The sequence below is a fragment of the Nelusetta ayraudi genome, unplaced genomic scaffold (genome assembly GCF_046127955.1).
Source record: "Nelusetta ayraudi isolate G7.1 ecotype Tasmania unplaced genomic scaffold, CSIRO-AGI_Nayr_v1 ptg000011l, whole genome shotgun sequence".
In the NCBI taxonomy this organism is placed as follows: domain Eukaryota; kingdom Metazoa; phylum Chordata; class Actinopteri; order Tetraodontiformes; family Monacanthidae; genus Nelusetta; species Nelusetta ayraudi.
Window position 1 is genome coordinate 9,753,309 of NW_027466061.1, and position 15,785 is coordinate 9,769,093.

Sequence of the window (15,785 nt, forward strand, 5' to 3'; positions counted from 1 at the left end):
TGTGCACACCAAAACAACAACAACAACAACAACAACAACAACAACAACAACAACAACAACAACAACAACAACAAAAACCCTTCGAAAGACAGTAAAAGACGGTGAGGTGGGGTTGGACTGTATTCGATGCCAAGTGTGAACTTGGCATCGAGTCTGTTCATACGGAGGTGTAATGAGTATCTTCTGCCTGTATCAATAACGCTGCCGTGTTGCGTTCTAATTTTAGATCTGGCCCAGTCGGAGGCGGGGGGTGGGTGTGGGGGAGGCATCATCATCATCATCATCATCATCATCATCATCATCATCATCATCATCATCATCATCATCATCATCATCACAGCCACCACCCTCGCGTTTCCCTCCTGCGGTCGTTACTTTCAGCACCGGACAGCTCCGGTCTTTCCCACGCTCCGCCCACCTCCTTGCAGACTGGCATTGAGAAACACGCGCGTATAGGCACACATCAACACACCGGTGGTCCACACACACTTCCAGGTGGCCTGGCAGGATTTTGTCGGCGCGGGGAGGGGGACGGAACTTGGAGCAACAATTTCGCTCTCTTCCCTTCCTCCTCCATCCGACTCGCCTATCCGTCACATGGATCTTCTCTCGGGGAGGGGAGCGTATAGAACGGTGAGAGTACCGGAATGTGCCGACGTTTGGTGGATGTGAGGATTCAGCGTCGGAGGCTGGCGTGGCCAATAAGGAGGGGAGACGGGGAGAAGAAGCGACAGACAGTGTGAGTTTTCTCCGAGCGAAACAAGCGCGGAGCGTCCGTCGTCTCCAGTTCCATCATGGGCGTGAGATCGTGTGTATTGCCCCGATGTGCGTGATTCTTGAAGTGACTCAAACGCAGCCAGTCAGCGGCAGGAGGAGGAGAGTTGCTTTTTGGTGATGCTCCCCGCGCTTTGCCAGGAGTCCGCGGCTCCATCTGTGCGCTCGTAAAAAACACACACTAAGAGAGAGAGAGAGAGAGAGAGAGAGAGAGAGAGAGAGAGAGAGAGAGAGAGAGAGAGAGAGAGACGACGACGACGACTACAGCAACGGCCATGGCTCTGCTGGTCGTGCCGCTGCTCCTGCACACGGGGCTCGTCATCGGATCCAACTTCGGCTACGTGGAGTGGTCAGACGGCGAGCGAGAGTACCCGCCGGTCTTAAGCACGCTGAACACTAACCGGGACCAGCACCCGACTTACTACCCGGCCGCGGCCACCGAGCGCGCCGTGGTGGCGCACAAGATCGAGGAGGACCTGCCGAGGGTGGTGACCGCCTTCCTGCACACCGGGGACTCCTCGGCGCTGCGCCAGGTGAACTGCTCGCGCAGGTACGAGCTGAGCAGCCTGCGGGGCGGCTTGCACGTCGCCTCGCACTACTCCCTGCACAGCATCCTGGACACGGTGGCGCACGCCACCAACTTCCTCAACATGATCCTGCAGGCCAACAGGTCCAGGGAGCACAGCACGCACAGGGACATACACTGGTACCACGCGCTGGTCCAGAGCATCCTGGAGGGCGACCCAAAAATCCACAGGGCCGTGCTCACCTTCCACGTGGACTCCGCCGCGCCAGGACCTCACCTCTTCCTCCAGGCGACCAGGACCGAGAAGGAGGTGGTGCTGCAGGACCTGTCCGGCTCCGCGCACCGTCAGCTGAGGAGCCGGAGCCCGGAGTCCGACTGGTTCAACGACTTCCGGGACGGCAGGAGACCGCACACGCACAGGAGGTTGCCGGAGGGGCCGAGTGGAGGTTACCTGCTGGACAAGAACCAGATCAAGTGGTCAGCGCCGTACCTGGAGTGCGAACACGGCGCGTTCGTGCCTCACTGGCTCCTCACCTTGTCTGCCGGCTTCTACGGGCTGAAGAGCAACTCCGCGCCAGAGTTCAGGTGAGACTCGAGAGAAGGAAGGAGAAACACAGATTGAGTTTGACAGCTTCCAGCCAAAAGGGTTCTAAGAGTGATGAAGACTGAAGGTGTTTTTAAACGTCCCGTTTCAGTATAACTTTTTTCCAGCAACAATCTGTCGGTCACCTGTCACTGAGCGATCACTAGAAATAGGAAAAGTCCATCCTCTACTTATTTTGCTTTTTACTTTTTTTTTTGACAAAGCGTGGACATAATTAGTACATATTTATGATGTCACAAAGGGCACTGATGCACCTCCCATGTTAGTGGATACTCTCTAAGTTTTGGCTCCATCCTCTGAGACCGCCTTGTTTATGTCCCCTTTCAAACATGTTAAAGTTCACAACACGATATCATTTGCATGCAGAAGCCACAAACATATGGCTAAATATGTTTTTCCTTCTTCTGATTTTTGGATAATTAATCCCACAGGGCTGCTTCATTGGGTTTAGAGTAAAAATACAGATCCAAAAATTGGTACAATTGTGATCTTTAAGACAAATGCTTCATTGCAAAAATCATACAACAATCGAAATGAAGGCTGTGGTTTAATCACAGCTCTGGTGTGAACAAATAATCCTGTTCACACCAGAGCTGTGCGAACAGGATTATTTGTTACTTATGTTATTCCTCTTTTTATACTTCATGTGTGTGTCCTCACCAACCACAGCCTTCAAACAGAGAAATGGTAAGTGAGGTTTGAGTCTCTTGAACATGGGATAAACCTGTCAACTCACAGCTGTGCACAGCATCTGACTGTGTGTTTGCTGGTGGAAGAAATCTGTGTGTGTGTGTGTGTGTGTGTGTGTGTGTGTGTGTGTGTGTGTGTGTGTGTGTGTGTGTGTGTGTGTGTCTTGGCTGCAAGTTATGCATTGTTGCATAAAGCTGCCCGAGGATATTGTATTACAGGCTGCAGCCCGAGAGTGTCTGGCAGAGATCAATTAAAATCATGAATTAACAATGACATTTCACAAAAACTGAAACATGACACCAGCCCAGATTTCTGCTGCAATAAACCTTCACCTGGGCCTAAGTGGATCTGAGTCACACACACACACACACACACACACACACACACACACACACACACACACACACACACACACACACACACACACACACAAGCAATAATAATGAGTAGTGCACAACTTGGTTGGAAGCTGAGGAGAAGCCAACATTTTGCCACATCTTTACACCCACTTACAAAAAATAACACCACCATCACTACCACCATCACTACCACCACCACCACCACCACCACCACTAACAACAACAACAACAACAACAACAACAACAACAACAACAACAACAACAGCAACAACAACAACAGAACTATGCCAGAGTGAAAAAAAGATAATTAAGTAGGACAAATGGTTTGTGGGTGACATTTGTTGCCTTGGGTAAAACCACTGGTTTGTTGACAACAGTGTGTAACTCCAACCCCGACTCTGCGGTGGAGCTCCTCGTCCCGCTGCAGAGAACACGCTGGCCCTGATGGTGAATATATTCGGAGTCAACGAAGGATCTCTTTCATCACTCTCCTCAATTTTATCTTACATGGCAGGCTGTGTGCCTTACACACAGATGCAGATTGCTGCAACGGCTCACATATTTCTGGCTTTGAAGTTCAGTCTCCGTGAGAGGAGACATATTACTGTTCTGTCTCTCTGTCTGTCCGCCTGTCCGTCTGTCCACCCGACTGCTTGTGTCAGGGAAAATCTGGAGCCTGTGTTTGGTCCTGGCCAGCCAGATGAAATCCACCAGATTTTTAAAATGTGTTTATCCACCACAGAGTCCACAGAAAGCATTTCTTTTAAAGGCGTAGAGAAATAAATCTTCTGTCTGTTTCGGTCAAAGTGGACCTATGAGTTTTTTTTAAAAAGGACATTTCAACCAGGTTCCTGCTGTTGCACAAGCAACACTGGACATACACACCGCCTTGTGGCTGCTCCTAGCTAAATAGGAGCTGACTGGTTATGGAAGATCAAGGCCAACTGTAACCACTTTCGACTGGAGGTTAGCAAGATGGATGTGCTTCATTTCACAAGGATTGTGTACTACAAGATCATCACATTTAGTGTGTTCCGTATGACTTGAAATGCTTCTGCTGCATTGAAAATCCGTCGTACAGGTGCTACAGCGCTCTGGCGGAAGTCGTGTTTTCCTCCTTCCTCCACTGCAACACTTACAGCTCTTCACTCATGACGTAGACGTTTCTAAAAATAGAAAGCTATGAACGTAAGAGCGCAATCTATGGAGTCAGTGGCACAGCGTCTTCTAATTTCTACCTCAAAGAAAACCTCTCCCTCGTCTTCCTGCCTCCGCCTCCCCGCTGTCCTTGCAGCCCCGTTGTGTGTGGAACACAGTTTTATGCAAACCGAGCGCAGCTCAAGCCGCGTTTGTGAACACAATCATAAAGTGCAAATGAGGGTCGCAGCGTGGCTAAGGCCGAATCATGAGGCTGCTCGGTAGCACAGCGTGAAGATAATGAGGGGATTGTGATGCTCGGCAGCGTCGGGAAGACCCTCAAAAAAAGAAAAAAAACAACAAAGTCACCATCAAAAGAGATCAACGACATCTGATTTTAGATCAGTTTTATGCTTGCACAGCGCCAGTTATGGCTCTCAAATCAGGCCGCCCCACATTTATCTCTGCTCCTGTTACTCCCTGGATGTCAACAGTTGCTGCAAATCTTCCTGCGCCCCTTGCATGGAGGAAACAGGTGTCAGGACACAGGCCCTTCTTCTCCAGAGCTGTGCTGCTGTCATATTTCCTTGGCAGTATTTCAGTGCTGGAGGTGAGGGCCTGAAGGCCCTGAACCGAAGTGAGCTGTTGATACTTGCAAGCACACATACCTCACTGAAAAGAAAACCTCCGGTGAGGAGCGAGCTACCACCTGCCGTCCACAAACTCTGCTTGCAGGGAGAAAACAAGCAGTGGTGGACCAAGTCAGTCAGAGTTCACGTCCTCTCAGTTGAATCTGGACTTGACTAAAAGCAGAGCAGAGTGAAATTGCCTGCTTCTGATCCCACTTCCTCTCCCCAGCACCTGGCCTCAGCACTCAAGTGTTGGCATCATAAAAATGGATGAAGTTCCGAGGCTTATAAAGTGACTGTGAGGCTGCTGCCTATTGTTACAACAACAATTGCTACAGCAAAACTATTTGTGGTTCTAAACCTCTTCAAGCCTTATTCAAAAGCTCATTCTGCAGCACCATATAACCAGTTTCATTAAATCCTTTCTCTCATTTCGCTGTTTCTCGCCATTTTCTGATCATCTCTTGCTCCTCTCCTCTTCCACCTTCCTCCCTCCTTCCTGGGACACTCAGGTCTGCTCGACCTTTTCTGTTCTCTTCTTCCTATTTGCCCCTGGTACCTTCCTTTATCTCCCTTTGTCACCTTTCTTACACTCCAGTGCTTCCTTTATTCTCCTCCTTCTCGTCTTACATTTCAGCTGTCATTTATCCCAATCTCCTTGATTTTTTCCTCCTTGAACCACTGTCTCTTGTGATTTTTATCTCCCTCATCCCCTGACTCTGCACTCCTCACCCTCTTTTTGTCCCCTCTCCCGCAGGGGCGTTGTTCGGGTGGATGTCAACCTGCAGGATGTGGACATCGACCAGTGCTCCGCCAGCGGCTGGTTTGCTGGGACCCACCGCTGCAACCTCACCAGCATGGAAGTGAGTCGAAAGATGGAAACATGGAAAAACCTTTCATTTTACCTCACTTAAAATGAAGTTCATGCACATTCGGATGATTCTTTACCGTCACTAAACACAGCTTGAACAAAAAATACAGAAAAAACGAAACTCAGGACATTCGGAGGGCAAAGGCAGGCAGGTTTTATTGTGCAATGAAGTTGAATTTAAAATGATGTAGAATGAGAATAAAGTTGTTAAATTTGATTGATTACATATAAAATGTATAAATTCACTCCCTCAGGGGGGAGTTAAGAATGTCTGGATCGTACATTAACAAGGTTTTGATTGTTAGGTTGCAAACTGCTATAGACGATGTCAAGCAAGTCAACCGTCTGACCAAAACATGTCGTAGCAAATGTGGCTGATCATCCGTTATTATGATGGGACTGGTGGCGTTTCCTCTTACCCTTCACTGTGATTTCATGTTAAGCTTCCTAGATATTTTGGGCTGGACTAAACTGAGGCTGTTTGGGCGAGTCTGAATGTGTGTGCGTTGGTGTCTGATTGTGCGCATTGAGTTTAGTGCAGGGGTGTCAAACTCATTTTGGTTCACGGGCCACATCGAGGAAAATCTATTCCCAAGCAGGTCGGAGCGGTAAAATCATGGTATGGTGATAACGTAAAAATAACAACAAATTCCAGTTGTTTTCTTTGTTTTACTTTGTCCGTGTTCTTTGAGCACTCTGCACTCTGCATCAGTGTTGCCAACTCCTCAGTAAGGAAAGTCGCTATTGGCTGTCCTGAAAGTCGCTAGAAGTCGCCAAATGACCTCATCATCTAATTTGCATAATTGACAATTTGCACTTGATTGCAATGTAACAACACCAGGAAAAGTCACTAGATTTGTCGCTAGTCGCTTTTGACAAAAAAAAAAAGTTGCTATGGGGAGAATAGCGACTTTTTGGGGGGAGAAAGTCGCCAAGTTGGCAACACTGCTCTGCATCAGCTTTGTCTGTTTCGACAGAGACATTTTGGGGCAATGAGGGCAGCCAATAGGAGACGTGAGTGGCCGATTTGCTCAGCCCCAGTATTGAGTTTGTTTGCGAAGCAGAAACGATATTGCGACACTAAGTGGACACATTTAGAATGGCACTTTCTTTCATTGAAAAATTGCAGTTTTTATATTTTGCAAAATCATCTCGCGGGCCGGAAAAAAACAGTTTGCGGGCCTGATCCGGCCCGCGGGCCGTATGTTTACACCCCTGGTTTAGTGTGTTGAGAAGATAAGGATCGATGACAATGGAAAGTCTCCTTCATTTTCATCTATATGATGGAATCAGTTGCAGCCATGCATCGTGTGTGTGTGTGTGTGTGTGTGTGTGTGTGTGTGTGTGTGTATGTGCGTGTCCTGCCTACCTCACGTCACCGCCGCCGCTGTGTTATTTTTGTCCAATCCACCGCCGGAGGCCTCTCTAACTCTGGCGAGGCTGCTAGGGCGGGTGGGTGGGTGTGGCATGTCGCCGTCCACCTGATGTATAAAACATGTGGCGAAATGGAATGCAGCAGGATTTGGTGAATAATTGACCGTGCTCTTTGTCTGCACACACACACCCACCGCAGTCTGTCTTGAAAGTGGAGACACAGTGGGTCTCCGTGTTCGCGGCACAGGCTTTGGTCTGCAAAGTCACAATTATTGTCTGACGCCATCCGACTGGTGGAATCTGGGCCCCGCCCCCGATGGAAGTGTGGCTCCGTTGGGTTTTGCTGCGACTGTGCAGATGGTGTGTGTCTTGCTGGTGGTTTTGTGTCAGTGAGCAGAGGGACGTCTGTCCAACCAACCGTGCCGACTTTCATGGAAAGCTGTGACTAGAAAAGCGCTGCAAGAGAGCAGTTGTTATGAAAAATTCCACACTATATTGCACCGCTAATATAATCGTTGTTATGGTTAAGCGGAAATTCTTTTGAAGTGTGCTACAGGAAGAAAAATTAAAGACTGGCCTTTGCCGACGTTTTCTAAGGACATGTCTCAAGACTGATTGTGACTAGAAAGGCAAGAAGAAATTCTCAAAAAATGAGAAAAAAAAATCATCCTTCTTCCTTTTTGCTAGCTCCACATTTCACTAAACAGCCCCTCTCTGATGTCATAAGGGGCTGCAGTTTCCGTGCAAGAAAATCTGCTTTTTGTGGACTTAAAAAAAAACAACCCAAAAAACAAAAATAAAATCCTGCTAAATACAATTTTTGTGAAATGGTCTGTGGAAAAGTGGGTGCGAGCCTCATTGCTCTCCCCATCAAGTACAAACACACCCTGAGGCGGCGACTGAGAAAGAGGAGATTATGACCAAACGTCTCCCATAATGCGACAAAGCGTCAGAGTTTTTCTCTCCTCGTCAGGACTGAGAGTTTCCTTCACTCTCCTTCCTTCACTCGCCTTCCTCTCGGTTGTTTATTCTGCCTTATAGTTTGTTCTCAAAACAGCAGCCAAACTGGAGGCGGTTGTGCAGCTGCCAATGTATACTTTTGTAAAAAAAAAAAAAAAGAAAGGAAAGAAAAAAGAATAAAAGAAAAGGAAGTGTTTCACCATATTAAAACATTGCTGATGAGATTAGATTAGCAAGATGAAGCTTTTCTGAAAATGATTTGCATCTGAAAACTGTGTGCACCCCAGAAAATCTACAGCAGGATGTGGCCCGTGGAGATATTATATTGATAGTAAGTACATAGAAAAATAGCTGTATTTCATCTGTTTTTTCAGTGTTTTAAGAGTCATTTCAATAAAGAGCTACATACTGTGGGGCTTCAAAGACAGATATTTTGTTGTCACGCTTTTGTTCATTTTCAGTTGACATTAAAGTACATGTTTTCTACATATACCATGATATATTCCTTTCTCCTATGAGGTGGGTCACCAAAACACTCCATCCATCTGTTTTTAGTCTGGCCCCTCTGTTAAATTTTAGAACCCATTGTGGCCCACCAGTCAAAAACTTTGCCCACGCCTGCTTTAAAGGTTACACAAACCTCCTCCACCGGTCAGACCCAATTACCTGCTGGTGGACCAGAGCAGCCATCCAGTCAGTTCAATTAACAGATTCTGCATTTTGCATCCTTTTCTGTTGGTTCAGCCATCGAACAACGCAGCTCTGCGTGACGCAAATTCAAACATAGAATAGCCCCCCCCCCCCTTTTCATACAAAGCAGAGGGTGAGGGTTCCTGGCAGTCGGAGGCAGTTTGAAAAAATGGTTCTTCAATTCACACCTCATGGGTCCGACATCACTGGCTGTGAGACAACAGACATTGAGCTTGTCAGCCATTGTTATTGTTGTTGCAGCTGTGGGAGATGTGACATCTGTTCCGCTCAGCCATCGTGACTGGTTGATGTGTCTGTTTACTGTATGAAATTTGGGGAAAATGGGCCTCAGTCCGTAAAATAAAAGCTAAACAAAAAATAATTTGTCATGGTGGCGGATTAGTGTGAAATTTCCAGCTCACAGTTCAGCATCCTTTTGCCAAGACACTGGGTCTTTATCCTTTTATTCACAATCTCTCTCTCTCTCTGATCCATTTGCCTCTTCTTCTTCTTCTTCTTCTTCTTCTTCTTCTTCTTCTTCTTCTTCTTCTTCTTCTTCTTCTTCGTTCTGGTCTGCCCAGATACTTGGAGGGACGTGGACGAAGTCGTGTGTCATTGTGAACCAAACACAAGGCCTCATGCATTATGGATGGTCCATCGTAGGGGAAGCGTCTTACATAAGTCACCGGGTCTTATATAATTGAAGCAGGACTGGATCAGTGGCTGATTTGAATCCATCCCAATTTATTAATGTTCTTTAAGTACTAATAAATGTGTGTGAAGTGCATTTTGCACTGAAACGTGTGTGTGTGTGTGTGTTGACGATGGCTCCCTAACACGATGCTCTGAGAAAACGTGCTGCCGGAGATAAAGGCACCTGGGAAGCCGAGCTCTGCTAATGAGCACAAGCCTCTGCGACGGCTGAGGAGGGTAACCCTCACCGTTTCTCTCCCCCCTCTGCTTCCTTCTTTCCCACACTCTGTTTCCATGGATTTTCATCCAAACGTTGCCGCCTCCAGTGGCTTTTCCCCCCTCCCCTCCGTAACCCTCACCGCCGTCTCTCTGTCTCTCAGCTCTCTCCTAACACCATTAACCTCTCCCAGGTATCATAAGCGCCGAAGCAGGCAGGACCCACAGAGCAGAGAGATGTCATTAAAGCTGTTTTAATGAAGTCTAAATCGAATTTGGGGGGAAGCGGTCAGACTCGGGCAAAGGCTTTATTACTTGAGTCAGACTCAAAAAATTCAACACCGGTTAAAAAAAAAAACGCGGTGGAGGTCGCTGGATTCTGGTAGAATAGAGAAGATGATCCAGTACAGAAGGGAAACGGAGCACAGCTTAAATAAAGACCAGGGTGAGGAGACAATGATACACAGGTGAGGCACATTAGGGCTTTTACAAAAGGCGGAAATGCCAGGACAGGAAGTAAATTTCAGAAACAACACAAAGGAGGACGAGACTCTGAAACTCAAACAGGAAGTGGCTATAAAAGCTTAACTTGAACCCAGCAGACAGACCTTTACACCTTCACCTTCAAAAGGCACAGCAACATCTGGGAAGCTTTTACTATTGACCTAGACTGCAGGGTTCTTTGCTAAATGTGTATTTTAAAAGGTGCCTTCATGCAGCGGCAGCAGTTCCGTTATTTCATACATCAGCTGCTCTCCATGGAGACTATTTACTCTGAAAAATTAATTTCCTGAAAGTGCAAGTGGTCCTGCTGTGCCCTCATTTAACCGGAAGGTCTTTAGAGGATGTGGACTTGAAAGTCATATATTTTGCAGAATTTACATTTACATTTTTTAAACAATCCATGTAATTCTTTGGTCTCCTGTCAATTAACTAACCGGGAAAAAAAAAACACAACTTATTTTTACTTGGTTCAGGTGTTTTCTTGAAAATGTGTAAGAAAACACTCATTGATGTAGGACCTTTGTGATGTCAACAAGGGCACCAATCATTCCACCTTCTCTGATGGCACCTTTGTCTGCTTCCTTCCAAATATGTGGGAAGTCAAAGGCAAAATCAGGATTAGCAGGCAGCTAACACCCAGCATTTTTCCTTCATTTTTTCTTAGAATCAGGTCTCAGTTGGGACCCTTTTCCTATAAAGAACCCCCCCCCCCCAAAAAAAAAAAACAAAACAAAAAACAAAACAGCTTCAATTAGTTTTTGTCTATTTTTATTTTCCCCGATTCTACTCACTGCAGTGAAAGTGGAGAGTTATCGCTCAAAGTTTTGTGAGGACAAGTGGGATGAGATGAAGCAGCCCTAGAGGAACGCTGCTGATAATTGGCCTTTAGGCAGAAAACAGATGCAGATTTGAGGTTTGGTCCTGAGACATGACATTCTGTATCTGTCTGGCAAGCGGACCTGCTTCATCTCTGGCACGCTAACTAAAAGGGTTTGACTCCAGGAGCTGAAGAGACGGGAAAACAAGCTGTTCTGCTGCAGCTGCAGCAGCAACGTGTCTCTGTCTGCTTCGCTTCTTTCCCCTCTGTGTTTTGTGCTGCCAGCGGTTGTGTGTCTGTCCTCAGGGAGCGGGAGGCTGAGCAGTTTGAAGACGATCGGAAGTTGTTGCGAGACACAGTGCAACCGCGCACCAGTTGGCACGGCACGCGTGCATGTGTGCTTTTAAAAGCATTTCTATTCCTTTTCATCATCAAACGGGGGACATGCCAGTGTTTGTCTTTGTTATTTCCCCTGCTGTCAGCCCCTCCCCCGATAAAATGGTTCAACAGCAGGTAAACAAACTTTGGATTTACTGTAGTTTACAGTACAGACACTGCAGTTTAATTTTGGCTCAGATGCGGGAAGCCACGGGGAGAATAATAGCATGAATTTGCATTATTCTGAGAAAATAATGACTTGAAGCTGCATATTCAATTCATTCTCTTTATTAAAACTCGGTCATTTCCACACAGCGGCTGACTGGGATGAACTGTTGTGCCAGTGGTAAAGTTGGAGCGTTGCGTTGCTTCGGTTCAGGGTGGAGCGTAGGAGGTGGCGGCGAAGTGATCGCGGAACAGCCTGCAGCGCCGAGCCTCTGACCTCTGCCTGTGATTCTGATGCAACTCACATCCCAGCTGAAGCCACCACATTGCACCATCACAGGAGAACCACCAGCTCCCTATAGTGCTTGTTATGCCACAAGAAGGACCTTGAATGCAGTGACAGCCTTAACATGACGGTGATCGGCTGCTGCTGGATAACTGACTCTGAACTGTTTGAATGCAAGTCATTAAATGCACAGTAAAGTGCTTCGTTAGTAAGCAGGTTAGCTACGATGGTCAAAACTCTGGACAGAACCCCACAAAATTTACACGATGGTGCCTTTAAGTCCCCGATCTGCATTATCTATTGATGGAAACTGGCTTGAAAACAGATCGGGTTCTGATTACAGTGTGGTGGAAATGCGCAGAGTGATGAGTGATGAGAATGAGAGCGCTTTGCAGTGCACAGGAGCCATTACACGGTTGTGGCCCCACTGGCTGAGGGTTTGTGTATTTCTTTTCCTGGTGTGTGTGTTTTTGCAGGCCTGTGATCTTGTTAAGAAGAAGTATAGCATACAGCACATTGACTGTGCGCTGCCTCACTCCTTAATCCCTCTCAGAGCAGCTTTAGTTTCCTGCCAGCATTCAGAGCGGCAGCAGGATGAACTTGACGCTCCGCTTACAGCTCAGCCGGATCCACGATTGTTTACCGGGAAAAAAAACAAACACCTTGGCTTCTCGCTCAATCTTTCGCTGTGCGTCTGTCTTGCTTTGATGTGCAAAACTGTCTTGATAGGTCGCTGCCGAGGCCCCTGTTTTGATGCTAACCTAAAAGTCTGCTGTTACTTCGGAGTTTTAAAAACTTATGTTTTTGCAGAATCCACAACTGCAAAAGTGAAATAGCTGCCCTCAAAATGCAGTTCTGGAACTGGAGAATTCTTTTAAGGGCACTCTTGAGGACGGCTCACGCTGAAAAACCCTTTAAGCCGGAAGCAACTTAAAAAGTCGAACAAGTACCAACAAAACCTCCACGGCAGAGTCTTGACCCTCCAAACCAATGTCAAGGGACGTGGCTGACATAGAAGTGATGCTGCTTATTTCAACAACGACAAGCCAAAAAAAAAAAATCCACTTCTGATCTCTTTGTGACTTTGTGCTTCAAAATATCTCTGTCTCTTGTTTGTTGTGCTTCTGTCTTCGGGCGACTGGCATCCTGATCGGCTATCGTTACGAGTGTGACTGTGCTCAGTGTTCCTTAACCCAGGGGAAGGTTTTGGTCCCTAATCTCCCATTTTAAATTAACGCGGTTCTGGCTGTCTCTACGAGCTCTCAGGGGAGGATGAAGTCACTGAACTCACCTCACAGGAGAGTCTGGGAAGAGTGAGCTTGAAAAAAAAAAAGGATTTTGTCTCATGAAAATTTCTCATGGGTTTCAACCACACAACCATCGTCAATAAACCCACAAAATAAACTCTGCGCTGGAGTTATTTAAAACTGGAGGCTGCTGAGTTCCTGGTGAGACGATTGCTTTTCTTTCTCCAATCTGGAGTCGGACAGCTGACACACGCCAGCCGAGCAGAAAGCGAGGAAGGAGAGCAGAAGGACGTGGACGTATATAGGATGAGGAGGAGGTGGAGGACGAGAATGGCGGGAGAGGGACAGTCGTCAGAGAGAGAGAGAGAGAGAGAGAGAGAGAGAGAGAGAGAGCGGAAGTTCCATCAGCTCTCTAATCTGTCGCCGCAGCTCGCCGGCTGCCACGGCAGAATGTAAGAGCGTGTCAAGTCATTGGTGGCAGCGGCAGTTGGATCTTAACCCTTTAGGCGCCATGGTCGCAAAAATGCGACAAGCCTCATTGCTGAATTAAGCAGGCCATAGCGGCAAATATGGTGCTAAAAGTAGTTTCCACTTTTGATTTCGGAGGAAAGAGGGAGAAAGCCTCAGTCGAGGAGACAAGGAAGTGGTTGTAGTGGGAGCGGAGAGAAAGACAGCAAATTTTACCGAGAACACATTGCCGAGAGGTTTGTTCGTTGACAAAGTACTTCGTCAAGTAATGTCTGACTCAGATAACGAAGAGGAATATTCGCACTCTGACGATGATGTTCAGTCGGGACGACGGGTTAGAGCGAAGTGTGCCGGTGCGTCTTCACGCAGCGGCAGCGAGTCCATGCGCCACGACAGTCACCAAGCAGCACATGCTTGGCCTCAGCGTGGCCGGGGTGTAGTGGGAGTAATGGGAGAATGAGGATGAGGGGATGTGGTGGGGGAAGCAGGAGTGCTCAAACACCACTAATGGTGACGGAGGGCGTGGGGAATTAGTGATCAACGTGGTAGAAGCTCTGGGAGGAAGCGCCCAGCCAGTGCTGGTGGAGGCAGCAGGGAGGTTCGCGGTCACCCTGTAAATTACTGTGATGATGGCTGAGTCTGTTGGACTGTGGGAGGAAGCCGGAGTACCCGGAGAGAACCCACGCAGACACAGGGAGAACAGGCAAACTCCACACGGAAAGGTCCCAGTCCTGGAATCAAACCCACAACCTTCCTTCTTGCTGTGAGGCGGCAGTGCTAACCACTGCGCCACCGTGTCACCCAGTATGGCTTTATCTCTAACCAATTTCAAGTCACATCCATTTGAAATCTTGATATCAAAATTGAATATTTTCTTGAAAAAATGATGGCGCTTAAAGGGTTAATTGAGCGAAGTCCAGGCAGGGAGCTGGGGACCACCAGCCCAGATGTGTGTGTGTGTGTGTGTGTGTGTGTGTGTTGGTGTGAGTCTCAAAGTGCCGAGTGAGACTGACTGACTGACGGTGGCGGGGCATCCAGGAGCCATCGTGACAGAATGGACTCAAAGGTTGCGGGTTCACTGCCGAACATGTCATTGGTCAGTCGGTCAGCTTCCCCAGTGACGGAACGACCGGGAGCAAAGTTGTTCAGCCAGAGTTTATGAGTCGTCACGGCTGGCGATGAGTAAAATACAGTTACTACTCTGATTATTGACCACACTGTCTGGTTATTGCATCATTAAAACACTGCACTACTGGCAATGATGTGCAACAAGGGTTTATTTTAAACTATAAACAAAACTAAACTAAGGGTGCCCATGACAGAAACAGAAACACACTGGGTGACTTTAAAAAAAAAAGAAAAAAAAAGACAAGGCCAGTACAAAAAAAGACGTAACCACACCCCGGAGAGCAACTGAACACTTTGGTGAAAACAGCAGGACAAGAACCTGGACAGAAAACGATGAACCAACAAAAACAAAGGGAGACAAGTGCTGTGTCTCAATTCAGGGTCTGCACCCTTCAGGCCGAGTGTCCTCCGTCTGAAGGAAGCGTTCTTAGACTTCCCAGCCTAGAAGGATGGACCAAACCCCGCCTCCCCGGTAACCACTCGGGACGGTCTAGCCTTCGGCGTATTTCCTTGTTTCGTCACCGCCGTTCCCTCCGGCTGGCCAACCCCGGAAGTGACGTTTTTATAGTATCAAGCTAACCATTGGTTCGCCATCTAACGATGCCGTTGGAGGATCAAATAAGTAAAATCCTATGTTAAAAACTGGAAACTTTACGTGAAACTTCAATATTTAAATTTATATGTCGTGTCTTTGCCAGTACATGCCGCTAATTTCTGCTGACTTTCCAGGATCCTACGATGCTTTGCAGCAGCACGCAAAGCATCATGGGATACACAAGTACGCGAAGGATAGTAGCGGTGCATCCTTGGACTCGGCTAAAACGAGTGCGTATTTCCGAGTACGCATTTTGAGCGTCCTAAGCACCCTTGGGAATTGGGACGAGCCTTCGCGCAACTATGACGCAACTTCCTTTCAAAATGCGTACTTCAAGGATGCAGAACCTGAATTGAGACACAGCAAAGGACTGTTTAGGCACTGGGGCAGGGGAACACCGGTGAGAACAATCAAGGGCAGGCCTGCCTGACAACGAGAGACAGGTGACAGACGTCAAGAAATACACACAGGAAGCAAAACTGAGGACTCTGACAACAGAATAAACAGATTTCAAAAGTAAAACAGTAAACACAGAACATGACAGTTCCTAAGACCGCGTCACCTTCACTTCCTGTTCGGACGCAGGAGAAATGAGTGGCGGCGGCGGTGTCCACGTGGCGCCCCTTGCAGCCCGTGACTCAGAAAGCCCAGAGGAGAGCCGATCGATTACCCAC

The 15,785-nt window shown here is 47.5% G+C and overlaps 1 protein-coding gene across 1 annotated transcript in view; it reads left to right on the forward strand.

Annotated features, from left to right (window-relative positions):
• Positions 1 to 240: 240 nt before the first annotated feature.
• The window catches only part of gpr158b (G protein-coupled receptor 158b), a 43,467-nt gene continuing 27,922 nt past the window's right edge, over positions 241 to 15,785 (forward strand). Inside the window, exons 1-2 of the mRNA XM_076020706.1 lie at positions 241 to 1,885; positions 5,477 to 5,582. Of these exons, the coding sequence (XP_075876821.1) occupies positions 1,050 to 1,885; positions 5,477 to 5,582 (942 nt within the window). The 5' untranslated portion in view covers positions 241 to 1,049. The remainder of the gene's footprint in view (positions 1,886 to 5,476; positions 5,583 to 15,785) is intronic.